Here is a 17,906-nt window from a genome sequence, read left to right as displayed (position 1 = left end):
CCTGATCCCTTTGTTTTTATTGGCAATTTATTGATTTATTTTTCATGGCAAATTAAATAAATCAGCTAGTGGCTAATGGGAACCTCTCATTTATTAAGCAAAAACTCATGTAAGACGGTTTCACGGGTCGTATTTTGTGATACGGATTTCTTATATGAGTCATTTATGAAAAATAGTATTTTTTATGCTAAGAGTATTATTTTTTATTGTGAATATCTATAGGGTTAATCCGTCTCACAAATAAAGATTCGTGAGACCGTATCATAAGAGACCTACTCATTTTGTTAAAGAAAAATGGTAATGATAAGCCTTTGAAATGAAACATTACATGTGAATTATATATATATATATATATATATATATATTCAATTTCGTTTGAATAATTTTAAGTTGAAATTGATGAGTCAGATACCCTAGTTTGACTAGAGAGAAAACATTCAACAATTTGAAGCTTTGCATTTATATGAACAAGATTTTATAGATTTTAATTTCAAAACATTAAACAAATGTTATTAATCAGCGGCCTTTTCATCATAATAGTTATTAATTTAGTCATTAATTGAATTTATTTATTTATTTACTCACACCCAAATCCAAATTTTACACCTTCATTAAATCGTGCAACTATTTTACTTTAAATGGTGGTTTGTTATTTTTTATGGTACTTCCTACTTCCTTCCATACTGTTGGCGTAATTGTTCGACTTCAGCATTAAAAATTGTTAGAAAGCAATTTAATAGGTTTTAATTGAAGTAATTTTCACCAAACCACAACCATAAAAACTTTACGTTTACTACTTACGCTTAAAACCAACTTAAACTTAATGAGTAAAAGATATATAATCTTTATGGATACGAGATTTTACGTCGTGCAACATGATAAATCTAGCTACTTTGTGTTATAAGTTTGTGATAAGAGTAGGATTCTTGTGAGATGGTCTCACGAATCTTATCTGTGAGACGGATTAACCCTACCGATATTCACAATAAAAAGTAATACTCTTAACATTAAAAAGTAATATTTTTTCATGGATGACTCAAATAAGATATCCGTCTCACAAAATACGACCCGTGAGACCCTCTAACACAAGTTTTTGCCTTGTGATAATTGCAATTATAGAACCAAAATTATAATTTTCCCAAATATGAATGATCTGGCTTGAGCCACATTTGATATTATTAAACAAAATAATTGAATAATATATATTTATATAGTTTTGATATGTTGTTTATCAACTGTGTCTACCTCTGTGGTCATTGCTGATATAGGACTCACCTAATGGATGCATAATTTTGATATGTTTTATTACGTGTACTAGGTGAGTGTCATTTATCGATGGATATAAAAATGGACGCAACAGTTTGTGAGATTTGGATCATCTACTGTTGCTGAAAACAAAGCACCGTCTTTTTACACGAGATGATTAACTGATTATCTCGTTTCATCAGATAATTTTTTAAATTTATCTGATATTGTGTGTGGTCCATCAGATGATCAACTGACCATCTCATATAAAAAAACAAAGCATCAGGTATTGTGTTTCAACTAAATCCCAGTACGTGGAGACAAATTGGAAACTGATTAAGAAATGAGAGAGATAAACTTCCTTGAGATGCCAGCTTCATATTTTAGCCAAGTTGGTCAATTATATGTTCGAATAGGTTTTGCCTCATCATACTGACTAATTTAAATATTAATTTTAAAAAGTCAAAGTTTTTATATATATATATATATATATTTGTTTTATTTATAAATCTATCTGAATTCTTGTCAGTTTTTTTTTTTTTTTGTATATACCGATTAAACAAACTGATGGTGAAGATAGAAAATACACAAGTCGTGTGTATCTATTTTATAAAACAATTGAGTAAAATTGACTTCTCTTTATTTCATTAAATGGTTAGTTTTGTGTATCCTCGAACTAGGCGCCGGTGACGGTGTACTGTGTTTTGCAGCTGTCAACATACAATTTAATATGAATGCGACGGTGAATTCTATTTAAGTAGCACCTAAAATGGTTACTCATTTTAAAGCAAAACAACCATTTTTCCCTATTAAAGTGCAATATTAATTTATTATTAATTATTAATAATTCAGTTGCTTCTTTAAAAGATACTCTTTTTTGTATAACTGCAAAAGTAGAGCCTTTTTCGAAAAGAGTGTCGTAATTTGGCCGAGAACATAACATGACACCAACAAATTTACTTTTGCCTATGCCTTTTATAAAATAAAAAAATGTATAAGTTTTACAATGAAAAGAAACAATTAATATAACCAAAAATTTATAATCTATGTTGCAACTTTCCTCCACAAAAATTGTAAGATTTTTTGTATTCTAATTGTTGCCGGAGTGTGTGATCATTTACTCAAATCTGAAATTTAGTTAATTAAATGGTACAAGGATATGAGCACATAACCAATAATCGAGATAGATTAGGTCTCTTGTAAGATGATTTTACGAATCTCTATATGTGAGACGAGTCAACCCTACCGATATTCACAATAAAAAGTAATACTCTTAGCCTAAAAAGTAATGTTTTTTCATGAATGACTCAAATAAGATATATGTCTCACAAAATACGACCCGTGAGACCGTTTCACACAAGTTTTTGCTATCGAGATAATGTTTGGGTGAAAGGATTCCATTCGAAGGGAGAAATTATATCGAAATTATGGTTACATTTACAGTAAACTAACAAATTGGTGGCTTTAAAATTCACAAATTATAACATCATTCAAACAGTTATGTTAAAACCCATGGATTGAAATACAAGAAATTATAGAGTGATTTGTAGAGTAGTCCAACACATAACGATATACATTGACTCTTATATTGTCTTAAGATTGAAATTTTAGACCTAAATCGACATAAAAAGTTAGCTAAAGTAGGAATTGTCCATATTCATATATATAAATCTTAGACTTGATCTATCGATACAAGACATTTAACATACTACTCTCACGCTCTGAATTAACAATTGGAGTGTGAAGTTTACAAGACACCGTCACATGACTCACAAAAAAACCCAACATAGAATAGTGTGTATGAATCTGATACCATATTAAAATTAAAATTTCTAGCTCAATTCAACCCAAAAATTATCTCTACTTTGCGCAAATCCTAATATAACCGACAAACGCTCCTCCCTCTCGCCAATTTAGAGTTTAGCGTAGGAGATAAAGCCAGAGGATGGTCACAACCCCGACGCGTGTCGTGTCGGCCTCCTGTACGGTGGAAGCGACGAAAGACAACTCCCTGGTTAGCGGTCCCCACTCAAATCAATGAGACTGGGGCTCATTTATTTATTTAAACCCCCATTGGGTCTGTATATGATCCACAAACCCCCGTACCAGACTCCACCTCAACTGTCTGAAATTTTTACTAATTTACACCATTTAATTTAATTAAAACCCGGGGTGGATCATCCACCACCACAGTACAAAAGAAACCATTAAAAACAAAACTTCAATTAAAAAGAACAGGAGACGGATCTATGGCGTTTCTCCGTATGATCGCGGACTGCATAAAGTCTTTGCACCTTCGGATATCTTGATTCGAGGTTATTAATGACTGGGAGATGAAGGTGCTAGTTGTGGACCAAATGCGTCTTCACCGCTAAGTGTTCGCCCACATATATCGTATCGATGCAGTGGTCCAACTTATGCATCAACAGCTGACATAATTTGAAAAATAATTTTGGCCAAATATTTTTTTTTATTTAAATAAAATAAAATACATGTGTAAAATCTATAAAAATGAGACATTTTCGGGTATATTTAAAAATAAAAAGAATCCCCGGTGGTCTTCTCCATTAATTGGTTTTATGTTGCTTTCAATTCGACATATTATGATTTGCTGGTTAAATATTTCAATTTTTGAAAGACGCTATTTATTTTGTCGAGGGAATTGATCCTATATGATACAGTCAAATTCTTTCAATGTCCTAGCATTAAATTCTCATCATGTGAATTATGTACGAGTTTTGAAAATTATATAGAATTCAAATAAAACATGTAATTTTTCAACTAATAAGTTAGAATATCAATTTTCTTCGGATACACGTGGGTTATATGTTGTTGGTGTGTTATATTTTAGACATGCATTTCTAATGAGTTATTATTGCTTGAATAAAATAAATCAACACAGGAAAATATATGAAATCTAGTTATTATTCAAATAGTATATAATATTAACGAAGTTTTATTGTGAATATCGGAAGGGTTGACCCATCTCACAGATAAAGATTTCGTGAAAACGTGTCAACAAGAGATCCAATGTCAGCACCCGCCGAGTTAAAGTCCGGATGCAGGCTTACCAAACTCCAAATACACCCGATTGCTTCACCCACATGCAAATTGTGATTTCATCTCCCATCCATGGCCAATCCTGTCATTAAACAAAGACCCAAGAACTCTCCATATAATTTATTATTTGTTCAACAATTACCATGTTAAGACAGCAGGAGTTAAATTTTTTTTTGTACAACTGAAATCTTGTAATTTATTAAGAAGAAGATAGGTCCGTAATTATAAGTTTAATCAACCATAAAGAAAAAGATTCATGCTCCCAAACAAAATGAGAGGAGGATGAAAAAGCAAAAGTAGCAACCGAGTGAGTCACCCGGTTAGCCGATCTCCTAACATGAAAAAGATGAGGGCTCTCGAGTGCCTCCATAAGTATGCTAATATCCGCAGCAATAGAACCCACATAACTAAGATCATCTTCTAGTCTTGTGAGACTGCTTGCACTGCAAGAAGAGAGTCCGAGGTGATTTGATGAATCTAATGTTGTGCTGCCTAGCGACTTTCAAGCCAACCTGGATGGCAAGAAGCTCGGCCATTGTAACAGATTGGGCCTTGTCAATCAATTCTCCGAAAGCCAAAATCGGTTGTCCCTCATGATCACGAATCACTCCACCGGCTACACAACTAGATTATCCCTCTTTACAAGCTGCATCCACATCCAACCGGAATTGGTGAACTAACGGGGCAGACCACTTGCTTTGAGAGCTGATCAAAGTTGACTCTGTGCCGCTCATAACTGAATCACGTGCCGCACGGAATTCCCGGAGCAGATTTTCACACCAATCAGCATCCAATTCTCGAGCCTTGCCATTACATTCTTGAAGATAGCGAAGCCTCTCATTTCAAGTGGCCCAAGTACGCATGATAAACAGTTCGAAATCAGGTTTACTCAGCTTCTCCTTCATCCCTAGAAATATATCAAACACGTCTAAGTGGCGAAGCTGCTTAAGAGACGACCAAATCCAGCTTCTTTTCCAACAAGATTTCACAGCCGGGCAAGAAAATAGGGCATGACTGGAAGTATCCCAGTTAAATTGACACAACGGACACCTTCCAGTAACCGGAACATGATATGCAAGTAGGTTTTGTTCCGTTGGGATAATATTATTAAGCGCTCTCCACCAGAATATTCTCACTTTTAGAGGAATCGATAATGACCACAGGAACTTCCACCAGCCCTTTTAGGAGAGGGGCCGAGCACAAGGGGGGCTGTTCATAGAGGCCTTGGGCAACCTTATACCTATCCCGTGTCGTATATATATCTTTCTGGTCATATTTCCATAATCTCGCATCCTTTCTACTTGTCAGAGTGATGGGAATAGAAGTGATTTTTTGAGCAATAAGTGGAGAGAAATTCTTTTGTGAGACGGATCTCTTATTTGGGTCATCCATGCAAAAGTGTTACTTTTTATGCTAAGAGTTACTTTTTATTGTGAATATCGGTAGGGTTGACCGTCTCACTGATAAAGATTCGTGAGACCGTTTCACAAGAAACCTACTCTAAAGTAATTTGGAATTAATGATCTTGGATAAAAAAAAATTACCATCAGTTTTTTTCTATTTTGTTAATTATCACAAAGAAAACATATGAAATATACTATATTCTTTTCTTCCAATCATAAAAACACTTTAAATATAGTTTAATAATATTTTATGAGCTCAAAAATTAAAAAGAAGGCTAACGTACTGTTGGACCTTTCCTTCGTCTTCTCTAGCAAGTGACACCAAACACTGAAAATACATTCCTCCACCACTTTTTTCTCTCTACAAAACCCGCTCAACAGACACCGAACCAACCTGCATTCTCAATCCCAGATCCTGTTTTTTCTTTATTCAATCTCAAATCCGCCGTTTTCATCGAAAGCCGCATTGCTGGAATTAACAATACTGACCAGTAGCTCGTAAGTGGTTTGAATTTGACGAATACACAAGCAAAAAGACATGCACGGGTTGCGTATATCTGATTGATTGCCTTTTACATTTGATTTTTTTTCCCCTGGTAGTTTTTGCTGATATTATCCTTGAGTGGGGAAGGATACATTATTCAGAGGCTGGTTCCTTATTCTCGGGTTCGCTTTGTTTTCTGTGCCGTGGAAAGCAATATTTTCGGTCTTATATTTTAATTATATTTCTTTTCTTTTTCCCATTATGAGACTTATGGGCTTCCCTTTTACCGCTGCCGCTGCATCTTATTTGCCTCCTTTTACCACATTTCTTGGGACTTTGCTTCTGGGTTTGTGTTTTATCTGATTTTCAGCTGGACGGTTGGAGATATGCTTCTGTTTCGTATTCTTGTGAATCGAAATCCTAGTTGATTTGTATTAAGATGCCGTTGTCTTATTTGATTCCATTTTTAGCTAACTGCATGATTCATTGAGGATGCGTGTATATCTGTAGCATATTGTTATTGTCTGTCCTCAACCACGAAATAAAATATATAATAGAAAAAATATGTTTTTTCTTCGTAATTTCGTAGTGATATATTTATGTAGGGTACTTGGTTTTGTGAGTTTTTTTTTTTTTAAATTGTTGTTTGATATCGAGGATATGGAATTCTTAATTCTTAACTATTACATGTAACTGAGGTTTGACGCAAGAAAGTAGTTGCATCTTTTGGGTACTTTTATTAGAATGCAGCTTAATGGCTGAAATTATTCTTCACGCCGTTGAAATCATATCTCAGTGGTTTCCTTGTAATGATGTGCCACTCCAATTTAGACCAATTTCTGCGACAGAGTAATGAGACCTGTTTCCAATTTAGCCAATCTCAGTGGCTGACACTGTTTTTAACTCCGACTTTTATTGTTTCTGGTGGCCTATCCTTTTTTTTGTCCTCGCTACATTTTTTTAATTATAAAGATTTGTTGCTTGCTTTCATAGTTTCCACAGTTTTGTAGTACAGAAAATGCATTGAAGATTTAAAAGTACGTTATCTGTCGTTTGCTTGTCTGGCCGTCCAATTATCACCCTTAGAATCTGGGAATGTTCATAACTTCGCAGGTCCAAGCTTCTTCATCGTTGATGGCCTTTTATCCTTTTTTTATTTCACAAATCAATTGCTATATATCTATTATTTGGATACTATCGTTGGTTGCGAAATTCTAAAGGGCGGAAAAGTTTCAATAGTAGTTTGTATTTGTATAAAGAGAGTATACTCTTACTTTCTTTTGATTATTTCCAACTTGTTCATGGGAAGTTTGTTGATTTCGTCTCACTCTTAAATTTAAGTTCATGTCCCGAATGACATGCGTGAGGTGCTTAAATAAGTTGTGGCTCATAGGTTTTTTTGGCAGATGGAGTTAGTTTGGTTGGCCATTGCTAATACATGGGCAGATGGGCTAGATTTAGATAGTCGAAACTTTCAAAATCCATCTTCTCTTGGTAATCAGTTACATACGTTAATTAAGAAAGTTAGCAGCATTGTGGACACTTGAGATGGCATCTTTAATGCTTCCATAGATCTCCATAAACACGACATCGGGTCAAAAAGATGTTTAAAAGTCTTCACTGGAAATATTTATGTTCCATGACGTGATTGGCGTGGTAAAATGATTGTTATCAGATACTAGATGAACAAAATGTGGTTTGTTCCCTGGGACCTGTACTTTCTATTCCTTGCTGTTTGTTATTGCCAATTAACCTTTGTCTTCATTTCTCAGTTCAAGTGATTTAGATCTTGGCCTTTCTTTTAACTTTTTGTTTCACAACTTCTTTGTATCGACAGCCTACTATGGATAAAAGGAGTTGGCCCTGGAAGAAAAAGTCATCTGACAAGCTAGCAGCGGAAAAGGCAGCCGTAGACTCTTCAGCCGTGCCTTCAGACGTAGGTGCAACTCAAATCAACAAGGTCGATCCATATTCTTGTAGTTGATTCTTTTTTTTAACGACACTCAAATGAACAAGGTTGATCCATATTCTTGTAGTCAATTCTTTTTTGTGAGTACAATCTTTTGCTTGTTACAATTGCAACGCGTTTTGAATTTCTAACCAGAGGATCAGTTACTGGTATTCTCAAAGAGTGTTTCTGATGGTCTCGATTTCTTAGTTTGAACAATTTCATTTTTCTACTGCTTAAAAGTTGTGTCGATTAAATCATATGATACAAATCTTTTGTATTTCTTCCTCACCCCTGTTTCATTTATATAAAATATGGATTGCCTGAATAATTTCCTTACCCAGTTATTTGTACTCTTTTTTCCTTACTAGCAATTTATTTTCTTTATTTTTTACTACAAATTAGAAGCTATGGTTCATTTTTTGACGAGATTTCCTATAGATCGTTAGTTTTCCATCCACTCCTTGAATTGTTGCAACCTTTTGGTGTTTACTTCGCTATATCTGTCATACATTGTATTGTTCTGGTAACCAACAGGATAAACAAGACAATAATAAAAAGCAGAAGTATGTTCAAATATCGATTGAATCATATACCCATCTAACTGGGTTGGAAGATCAAGTGAAGTCTCTTGAGGGAGCAGTAGAGGTCTTAGATAATGAGGTGAAGGAACTAAATGAAAAGTTATCTGACGCTCATACTGAAATTACTGATAAAGAAAACCTTGTGAAACAACACGTCAAAGTTGCTGAAGAGGCTGTCTCAGGTATCAGCTAATTATGACACATCCTTTTCCTTATGGAATCAATCACCAACTACTATTTGAACAGGTTGGGAAAAGGCTGAGGCAGAAGCTGCAACTCTGAAAAATCATCTGGAATCCGTTACTCTGCTAAAGTTAACTGCCGAAGATCGGGCAACCCATTTGGATGGGGCTCTCAAGGAGTGCATGAGACAAATACGAAATTTGAAGGAAGAACATGAGAAAAAATTGAATGAAGTTGTTTTGAGCAAAGCAAAGCTGTTTGACAAGATGAAGCATGAGCTCGAATCTAAAATAGCTCACTTGGACCAAGAGTTATTGAATTCTGCTGCTGAAAATGCTGCACTATCGAGATCTTTGCAGGAGCGCTCTAACATTTTAATCAAGCTAAGTGATGAAAAGTCACAAGCTGTAGATGAGATAGAACTTTTGAAGAGCAAAATTGAGTCCTATGAAAAAGAGGTGCATTCTCTCAAGTATGAACTTCATATTGCTAGGAAAGAGGTGGAAATTCGCAATGAGGAAAAGAACATGAGTTTGCGATCTGCTGAAGTAGCGAACAAGCAGCATCTGGAAGGAGTAAAGAAAATTGCTAAGCTTGAAGCAGAGTGTCAAAGATTACGAGGCCTTGTTCGAAAGAAATTACCTGGTCCGGCTGCCGTAGCTCAAATGAAACTTGAAGTTGAAAACTTGGAGAGAGATTTTGGAGAATCTCTCATAAGAAGCGCTCCTGTGAAGTCTCATTCTCCACATTTGTCCCAACTGCCTGAATTTTCATTTGACAATGCACGGATGTATCAGAAAGAAAATGAGTTACTCACAGAACGCCTACTAGCAATGGAGGAAGAGACGAAGATGCTGAAGGAAGCATTATCGAAGCGCAACAGTGAATTGCAAGCCTCTAGGAGTTTGTGTGCCCAGACGAGCAGCAAACTTCAGTGTTTAGAAGCCCAACTGCCACATAATGGTGAACAGAGGAGTACACCAAGATCAAATGCTCAGGTCGCTTTCGAAAGTTTGTGTGAAGAAAATAAGTAGTAATCCACGTAGTTTCACCTCCATGTCTGAAGAGGGAAATGAAGATGTTGTAAGTTGTACTGATTCATGGACTCCGTTGTTGTTAACTAAGCAATGTCATCTCGAGAAGGGAAAGGATGCCGGTAGTCCATGTAAGCCTCAAAACACAAATCACCTGGACCTTATGGATGACTTTTTGGAGATGGAGAAAATTGCCTGCTTGCCAGCTGAATCTAATGGGATAGATTCAAGCTCAAATATATCAGGTCGTGCTGTAAATATGTCTCATTCTCAATGTGGTGTGCAACTTGTAATGCAAGCTCTGCTTTCTCCTAACGACGATGCCACTTTAGCAAATTCTCAACTACAGGCAGACCCACTGATCTTTGTGAAGCTTCAATCTCAAATACAAATGGTACTTGAATCAATGCACAAGCAAAATGACATTGAAAAAATTGTTGAGGATGTTAGGTGTATAATGCAGGATATGCTTGAAACTTTGCATCACAAGTCGGTGAGTGGCCTTTCTACCGGGGAAGGTAACTCGTGTATCAACACTGTTCAAACTGCAAGTCAACAATTAGAAACGGCTCTTTCTCAAATTTATGACTTTATTATAATTCTTGGTAATGAGGCAAAGATTATCCCGGGAACATCTTCCGATGGTGGACTGAATCAGAAACTTGATAGGTTCTCTGCCAAATATAGTGAAGCTATAAGCAGTGAGATTAATCTCAATGATTTTGTACTTGATGTATCTCATGTATTAAATAGAGCTAGTGAGCAGCGCTTCAATATCCTGGGAGTCAAAAATAGTGAAGTGGAAACTGGCAGTTCTGATTGTATAGACAAGATTGCCTTACCAGAGAACAAGGCTGCAGCAGATTCATCAGGAGAGAGGTATCCAAATGGCAGTGCCAACTTCTCTAACGCGACATTTGATCCTGATATCGTACATTATGGGAATCTTGTTCCGACCTCTGAATCCACCGCCAAATCATGGAAATGCTCTTTCGAGGAGTTTCAACAGTTTAAGTTGGACAAGGATAGTCTTGCTGTGGAGCTTGCTGAATGCAAAGAAAACTTTGAAAGCAAGAAATCTCAGTTGCTAGAAACTGAACGGCAACTATCTGAAATTAAGTCACATTTTTCATCAGCTCAAAAGTCCAATAGCTTGGCTGAGACGCAGCTCAAGTGCATGGCTGAGTCATACAAATCACTCGAAACACGGGCAGAGGAATTACAAACTGAAGTTGATCTCCTTCACGAGAAAATAGAAAGTTTGGATATTGAGCTACAAGAGGAGAAAAAGAGCCATCAAAATGCACTAGCGAAATGTATAGATCTTCAAGAGCAGCTGCAAAGGTAACTATAGTTTTCTTCTCCTCGTACGATTCTGCACTAGCTCGATTTTTCACTTACTGAAAACGATAGTTCTTGCCTTATTTTGTAGAGCTTGATCTCAAAGTAAGAAAGATTTTTCTATTGTATGTTTCTTTTTTATCTCGAGTATGTTTTCCTGATTTCTATATTATCTTTAAATATTTTTTAGCGTGAGATAGCATTGTTACATTGCAAGGTCTTAATTTATCTGTCGTCCTGACTCTGATCTTGATTGACTTCATGTTACATTTCAGGATCAAAAGTTTTCCGTCAGCTGATAATGGTGACAAGACTAGCCAGGTTAGGCTTATGCCATATTGCTTTTCCTATTATTAGAGATCCTACAATCAACTATCCCTTTAGGAGACAAATGTGCAGCGAACAATGGTCATCTGGGTTCCATTCCTGGAGAAGAAAACCTTTTTTTCCCTAATTTTTAACGTTGTATACCTCCCCTAGGAAACCATTAAATTAGAATGACGTTATCTGATTTACTTAGATGTTGCATATTTGCATGGCGAAAAGTACTTCAAATGTGTTTGACGATTTTAATAATCTCATTTCAGTTGTTTCCTTCATCGAATATCAAACCTCAGGATAAGGATTTGGCTGCTGCAGCCGAAAAGTTGTGTCAAGAAACAATATTTCTTCTTGGTAAGCAGTTGCAAGCATTCCGTCCCCAAACGGAGATTGTCAGTCCAGCAAGAGATGAGAGGGCTCAAAAATTTGAAGTCTCAAACGATGACGAACCATCCATAAGTGGCGCGAATTTGCTAGCATCAGAAATGGATACTGTCTCTTCTTTCGGTATACATAACACGGGAAAAGAGTCCCCCATGGATCAATTCAGTAACATGTTTAATCCATCAGACTCTGAAGCTACCAACCCACCAAGGTCTCCAATCAACTCGAGGCATTCAAAACATCATCCCTCAGAATCAGGTTCCTCATCTTCTTCGTCTACCCCAACACCAGAGAAACAAGGTCGCGGGTTTAGCAGATTCTTTTCGACAAAGGAAAAAAATGGCCGTTAATGTTTGCATTTAGTAGCTTGTTAATCCGTAAAATCTTTGGGAACGATTGGTGCTATATCTCCTCCTACACAAGTCCACCTAGCGGTTACTAGATCCTTATAATTCGTCCAAGGGTAACAGTGGGATGCTTGATACCAATAATGTGTAGCTGATGCCGGTTTTTACCGTTAACTTTTATAATAATAATAATAATAGATTATTGTATTGTATATAAATGATAAAAGACTCGTCACGATTTTGTTTGAAAATTTAGAGATTCTTTCAATCTGATTCCTGGAATTTGAATCTGGCTTGATTTGCAAAACAGTTGGTTTCTTGAAACTAATACCGAATCACTTCACTACAAAAAAACGCTACTTTAACGACAGTTTTTCTACATTAGGTAAAACTTGTGTTGTGTGTAGTTTCACACCCATTTATTAACATGCATAAAAGGATCATTAATAATATATATTGCAGTCTATTAGCAGGTTTACTTTATGCCTATATATTTTGATATATATCGAATTAATTTTCACATTATATATAATAAGATATACTTTATGTAATATTTATGATTGGATAATATGAATCCGGTATTAAATATACGAGTTATATGTATATATATTATATTCCTAATACAGATCAGAACCCCACCAGGGCCCACTTTCGCATGGTGAGGAAAATTGGTTCCATATAACTATGCACTAGCTATTCGATCTCTAGGTTTCTACCATTCTGTACCTGTTAACGTTAAATGTCACGTGGCCTAATAAATTTGTCCGGAAATGTGTGTTTATCCCACGTGAATAATTGGCCCATTTGTTGACAAACTCGACAGTCCTTTTCATGTTACGTGCCTACAATTCCAAAATCAGGTGCGACCACAAGTTTTAGGAATTTTAATTTTTGGCGTCACATGGAAAAGCTCCGCATATAAATCTAAAAATAAATATATGAATGAAAAGTTAGTTACAGTTTTTTTTTTTTTTTTTTTTTGTAGATAGAAAATCCACAAAAAATTTCATCATTTATGTATATGTATTATGAAGGCTGAAATGGATGTCGGACTACATGGCGAAGGGACAACAGCCTGTACAGCATCGTACACTATTTCCAACTTTAAGCTCAGTTGCTTGTATTAAAGGGTATAAGCCCACATGATATGAAGACCAAATTTAAGAGAAAATTGTATTTTCAGTCTGTTTTTTCAGATTTTGATTATTTATATTATCAATTTTCGGAATTAGTCCATAATATTCATTTTTTTTTTGACTATTTTAGTCTTGACGCTATTGTAATGCTGAAATATACAATGTCATATTAACACTCTCCATGAATAAATCAGCTAGTGGTATATATATATATATATATATATGTATGTGTGCACGCGCGCCCGTAACATGTGTAAAAGTTAATAATAAATAGAAAAGGAAATGACATTTAAATGGTGCTGGACCGATGGAGTGTTTTTTTGCATGCAACCACCAGACAAACTATTGTGTGATGCGTATTGAAAGGCTATTAGTTGCGTGGTCTGAGCAAACTTGCAAGACTCCCAGTTTTTTAGACTGTGTTCGCAATTTTTTTTAAAATATATTATATTTTTTAATATAAAATTTTACAAATTTTTTAAAGAGAAGTCCATAATAAAATTTTAAATTATTAATTTGTAAACACCAATTACATTACGTTATTGAGGGGGTCTCTTGTGAGACGATCTCACGAATCTTTATTTGTGAGACGGGTCAATCTTACCGATATTCACAATAAAAAGTAATACTCTTAGCATAAAAAGTAATACTTTTTCATGGATGACCCAAATAAGATATATGTCTTACAAAATACGACCCGTGAGACCGTCTCACACAAGTTTTTACTTACATTATTTAGGGAAGTAAATAAAATATATACATGCATGCATATGTATATCCCACCATATGACGTTCGTTCGATCCTGGGTGTGGGGCAGTGCCCACACCCCATATGAATGGTTGAGATTTCACTTCATGAGAAAAAAAAATTAAAAAAAAAAAATTGGGCCAGAAAAAATTTAGGCCGTTAAATGTACTCTTGCAGGCAGTGCATGCAGGGGTAGGATGGAATAATCACCGTATGATATGTCTTGCAGATTAAATTTTCCACCTCGTATACATAGTGGCCAGCTAGGTAGCTAGTACGTACATTTCCCCAGCTGTAAAATTACAAGAAAAAGTTATGATGGGATGCTCAGAATTTATTGTATTTTTGAACATGATATGTGGTAAAATCAGGGATAGAGCTAGTAGCTATAACTTTTTTTGGTGGGGTTGGTGGGCAAATCGCATTTTTTTAAAATAATTAATCAATAAAATGCTTAAAATATAGATATAGTATTTAACGTTTACTAAAAAAAATAGTTATAATAGTATTGAAGTATTGAATAATATTTGACCAAAATAGAACTTCAATCTTTCCAAATCAGATATTAAAGTACAAGTTTGAAATTATAAAAGATAGATGTATATTTTCAAATACATAAAATTTTAGATAAAATTGAGTAAATATATGTGATACTTGTTTTCCGCGACATGTTTTGTCATTATTTGATCTCTCAACACGTTTCTTCCCGACTAACATCGGCCGTTGATCAAGTGATCAATGTTTTTTCTACTTTTGAACTCTTTTTAATTATTTCGGTTAATGTTTGACTCAAATTTTATAAATAATTAAAATTATAAATCGTTTATATGTATCATACTAAAAATATAAGGGGCTTAAAAATATTTGTTTGCGCAAATTAAGTAAGATTGTCCCCTCCAGATTTGTATAATTGCAAGTTTGACGAAATTAAAGCTCCAAGTGAGATCTGTGTCAAATATTGTAGTAATTAATCATGTCATGTGCTTAGAAAAATAAAATTGGACTTCAGTTCAAAAAAAAAAAAGGTATCATGGATCATATATAGCATTAGTTTTAATTTTTTTTTTAGTTTTATTTTAATATATAAAATAAAATTGATTAATTGGTCTTGTAACAAATTTAATATTTATTTTTTGGGTTTTGTGTGTATTATGTGCTAATTATTAATGATCAGAATCTTCTGATCATGTTAAAAGCAAAATGATTATTATAAAATGTGGATTATTTCAACATGAGCGGCCAGCTAGGTTCATCTATCTATAAAAGAAGCAATTAGAGGTGTCAATTCAGGTGAGCTGGGTCGGGTTGAACAACAGTAGTATTCAAAAATTCCTCAACCGGAACCCGGGCCAACTCGAAAACTCTCAACTCGAACCTGAACCCGAATCAGCCTAATAAACTCGTATAACCTGATTTTGAATTTTCATAAAAATTTTTTAAAGAAAATTAAATAAAATTCAAAATAAAATAATACTAATATTTTAATTTAAACACATAATAATAAAATACCTATCATATATATTACTTAAATTTGAAAATCTAATTGTATAAAAATAAAGAATATTTACTAAATTAAATAAACAATTATTTAAAAAATAAAAATGTTCAAAATAAATAATAAATTGTGAAAATTTATGATATAAATATACAATAAATATTTTTTCAAACATACAATATATAAAAATATAGACAATATTTATTAATTATAATTTTTAAAAAATTTAAAATTTCGGGTCAACACTGAACCCAACCCGATCATTTTTTTCAGGTCAGCTTTCGAATCCAACTCGATTTGACTCGAACCCGAAAACCCCAAAACCAAACCTGATTTTTTTCGGGTTGAACCGTATCGAGTTGATGGGTCGTGTCTGATATTGACACCCCTAAATTTTATAATACTAAACTTATATTATGTCAGATGGATAATTTGGAGGATGAGTTAAGTTTGGGACGTCCGGTTAGTGCAAAAAATTTATGGCCCTTTAATTTTAGGGTTTTGTACAAATTATGTTTCATATAATTTCGCGTCGGAAATTTCAGAAAGTTTAAGTACAATGACAAAAATTACTTTTATTTGACAAAATTAACTTATATAAACTCACGATCAATATTACTCGACAAAATTCCACCAAACGTTGATATTAGAAATTAAATAAGATTGAATTTTGGAAATAATATTATTTGGGTTTTGCTGATATTTTTCTTTGGGAAATAAATATGGTTCGCCCTACAGATGGAAGGACTTTGGGAAGTCACAATCCCACTCCATTTACGAATCATCCAAGTGCCGACCTAGCTACCTATTTTTTTAACAATATATTTGCGGTAGAAATTTTTTACAAATGAAATACAAATGTTTTTTTTCTAAAAGATGAATATACTTCGACAAAATTAATTTTACATAAAATCTTGGAATTGAAAATAGCACTTTCAGGGTAAAAATGGAGTGGTGCGGAAAAGCGCAATATGCTCAAAAGGGATCTTCTGTTCAGTGTCAGAATTCGGAAAGTACAACAATTGTAGTCAAAACTTTGGTCAAATCATTATCATTAATTTAAGAAAAAGATTTGAAGGGATAATTTAAAAAATATATATTTGAAATTCAGTTGATTTAAATTAATATCTATTTCCGGGTTTTATTGAATATTTATATCGTATATATGCGATCTATAAAAGTACCATATGAGGTGTGAATTAATCCATTATCCGTCGACATAAAATTATGTTTCTTGTATAAAATTATCCTACTCTGACTTTGTCTGAGTTATATTTTCTTTATTTATTTATATTAATTATCCTTTACACATGACATATACGTACATTTATTTTAAATTTTAATTAGAAAACATGGTTATGTGCACAATAAACCTTTTATTTGAAGTGTTGATATTTATTGAAATAATTGTTTTCCTATTAAATTAATCTTGTTTTGTGAAAACTTATATGTATTTTAAAAAAAGGATTTATATGTATTTTGAAGTGGGGAAAAAGGATAAAAGTGATGTATTTCGATAGATTATATTATATATACATTAAATTCTCATAGATTTCGTCATTCATGCATTCATACATACACACACACACACACACACACACACACATATATAACTCCACATGATGTAATCCAACGGATCGATCAGGACTTAACTGATTTTGAAATATATAAAAAAATTACAAGTTACTATTCATCCAGGCCAACGGATCGATCAGTAATCAACTGATTTTGAGATTCGAACATTATATTCCCCCAGTCTAAAATATTTTTTTCTTTTAAAGATCATTCTACCTAAACGATGAGATCAAGGACTCAAAGAACTCTTCTTGACAGGGAAGAGTAAGCCCCATGTTCTGCTCAAATCCAAACTCTTCCTCCGCACGCTGCAGCAGACTTTGGAACTCAGGTCTGTTCAAGAAAGAAATTGGGACAATATATCTGCTTCTGTTATCCCCTACATACACCACAAAATGCCCTTTTGTCACATCCAATGGTAGCCCTTCTTCGTTTTCGTACCCATGTTTCTTCGTTAAGTTGGAGCATCGCTTCACTATCTGTTTGATCACTGCTTTTTGTGAGAGTTTGCTTGAATTACTGATGGCCATTTCTGGTGAAAAATCGATCTAAGAACATATAATATGTGTGAATCTCAAAGGAGTTGTGGATTTTAATTCTATGGAGTACAGGGTTTTG

The 17,906-nt window shown here is 34.2% G+C and overlaps 1 protein-coding gene and 1 pseudogene across 1 annotated transcript; one reads left to right on the top strand and one right to left on the bottom strand.

Moving 5' to 3' along the window:
• Positions 1 to 6,550: 6,550 nt before the first annotated feature.
• LOC142532854 (filament-like plant protein 4) lies at positions 6,551 to 12,594 on the top strand (annotated as a pseudogene).
• Positions 12,595 to 17,408: 4,814 nt separating this feature from the next.
• On the bottom strand, positions 17,409 to 17,906 carry LOC142533429 (protein SMALL AUXIN UP-REGULATED RNA 51-like). The gene has a single exon (XM_075640188.1). It carries the CDS (start codon positions 17,816 to 17,818, stop codon positions 17,501 to 17,503), a length of 318 nt encoding a protein of 105 aa, XP_075496303.1. The 5' UTR covers positions 17,819 to 17,906; the 3' UTR covers positions 17,409 to 17,500.

The sequence above is a fragment of the Primulina tabacum genome, chromosome 18 (genome assembly GCF_025594145.1).
Source record: "Primulina tabacum isolate GXHZ01 chromosome 18, ASM2559414v2, whole genome shotgun sequence".
In the NCBI taxonomy this organism is placed as follows: domain Eukaryota; kingdom Viridiplantae; phylum Streptophyta; class Magnoliopsida; order Lamiales; family Gesneriaceae; genus Primulina; species Primulina tabacum.
The sequence above is the reverse complement of the archived record's forward strand: the minus strand, read 5'-3'. Positions and strand labels throughout refer to the sequence as shown.

Coding starts and splice junctions, on each gene's coding strand:
- LOC142533429 (XM_075640188.1), bottom strand. CDS start 17,818: ATGGCCATCAGTAATTCAAGCAAACTCTCACAAAAAGCAGTGATCAAA.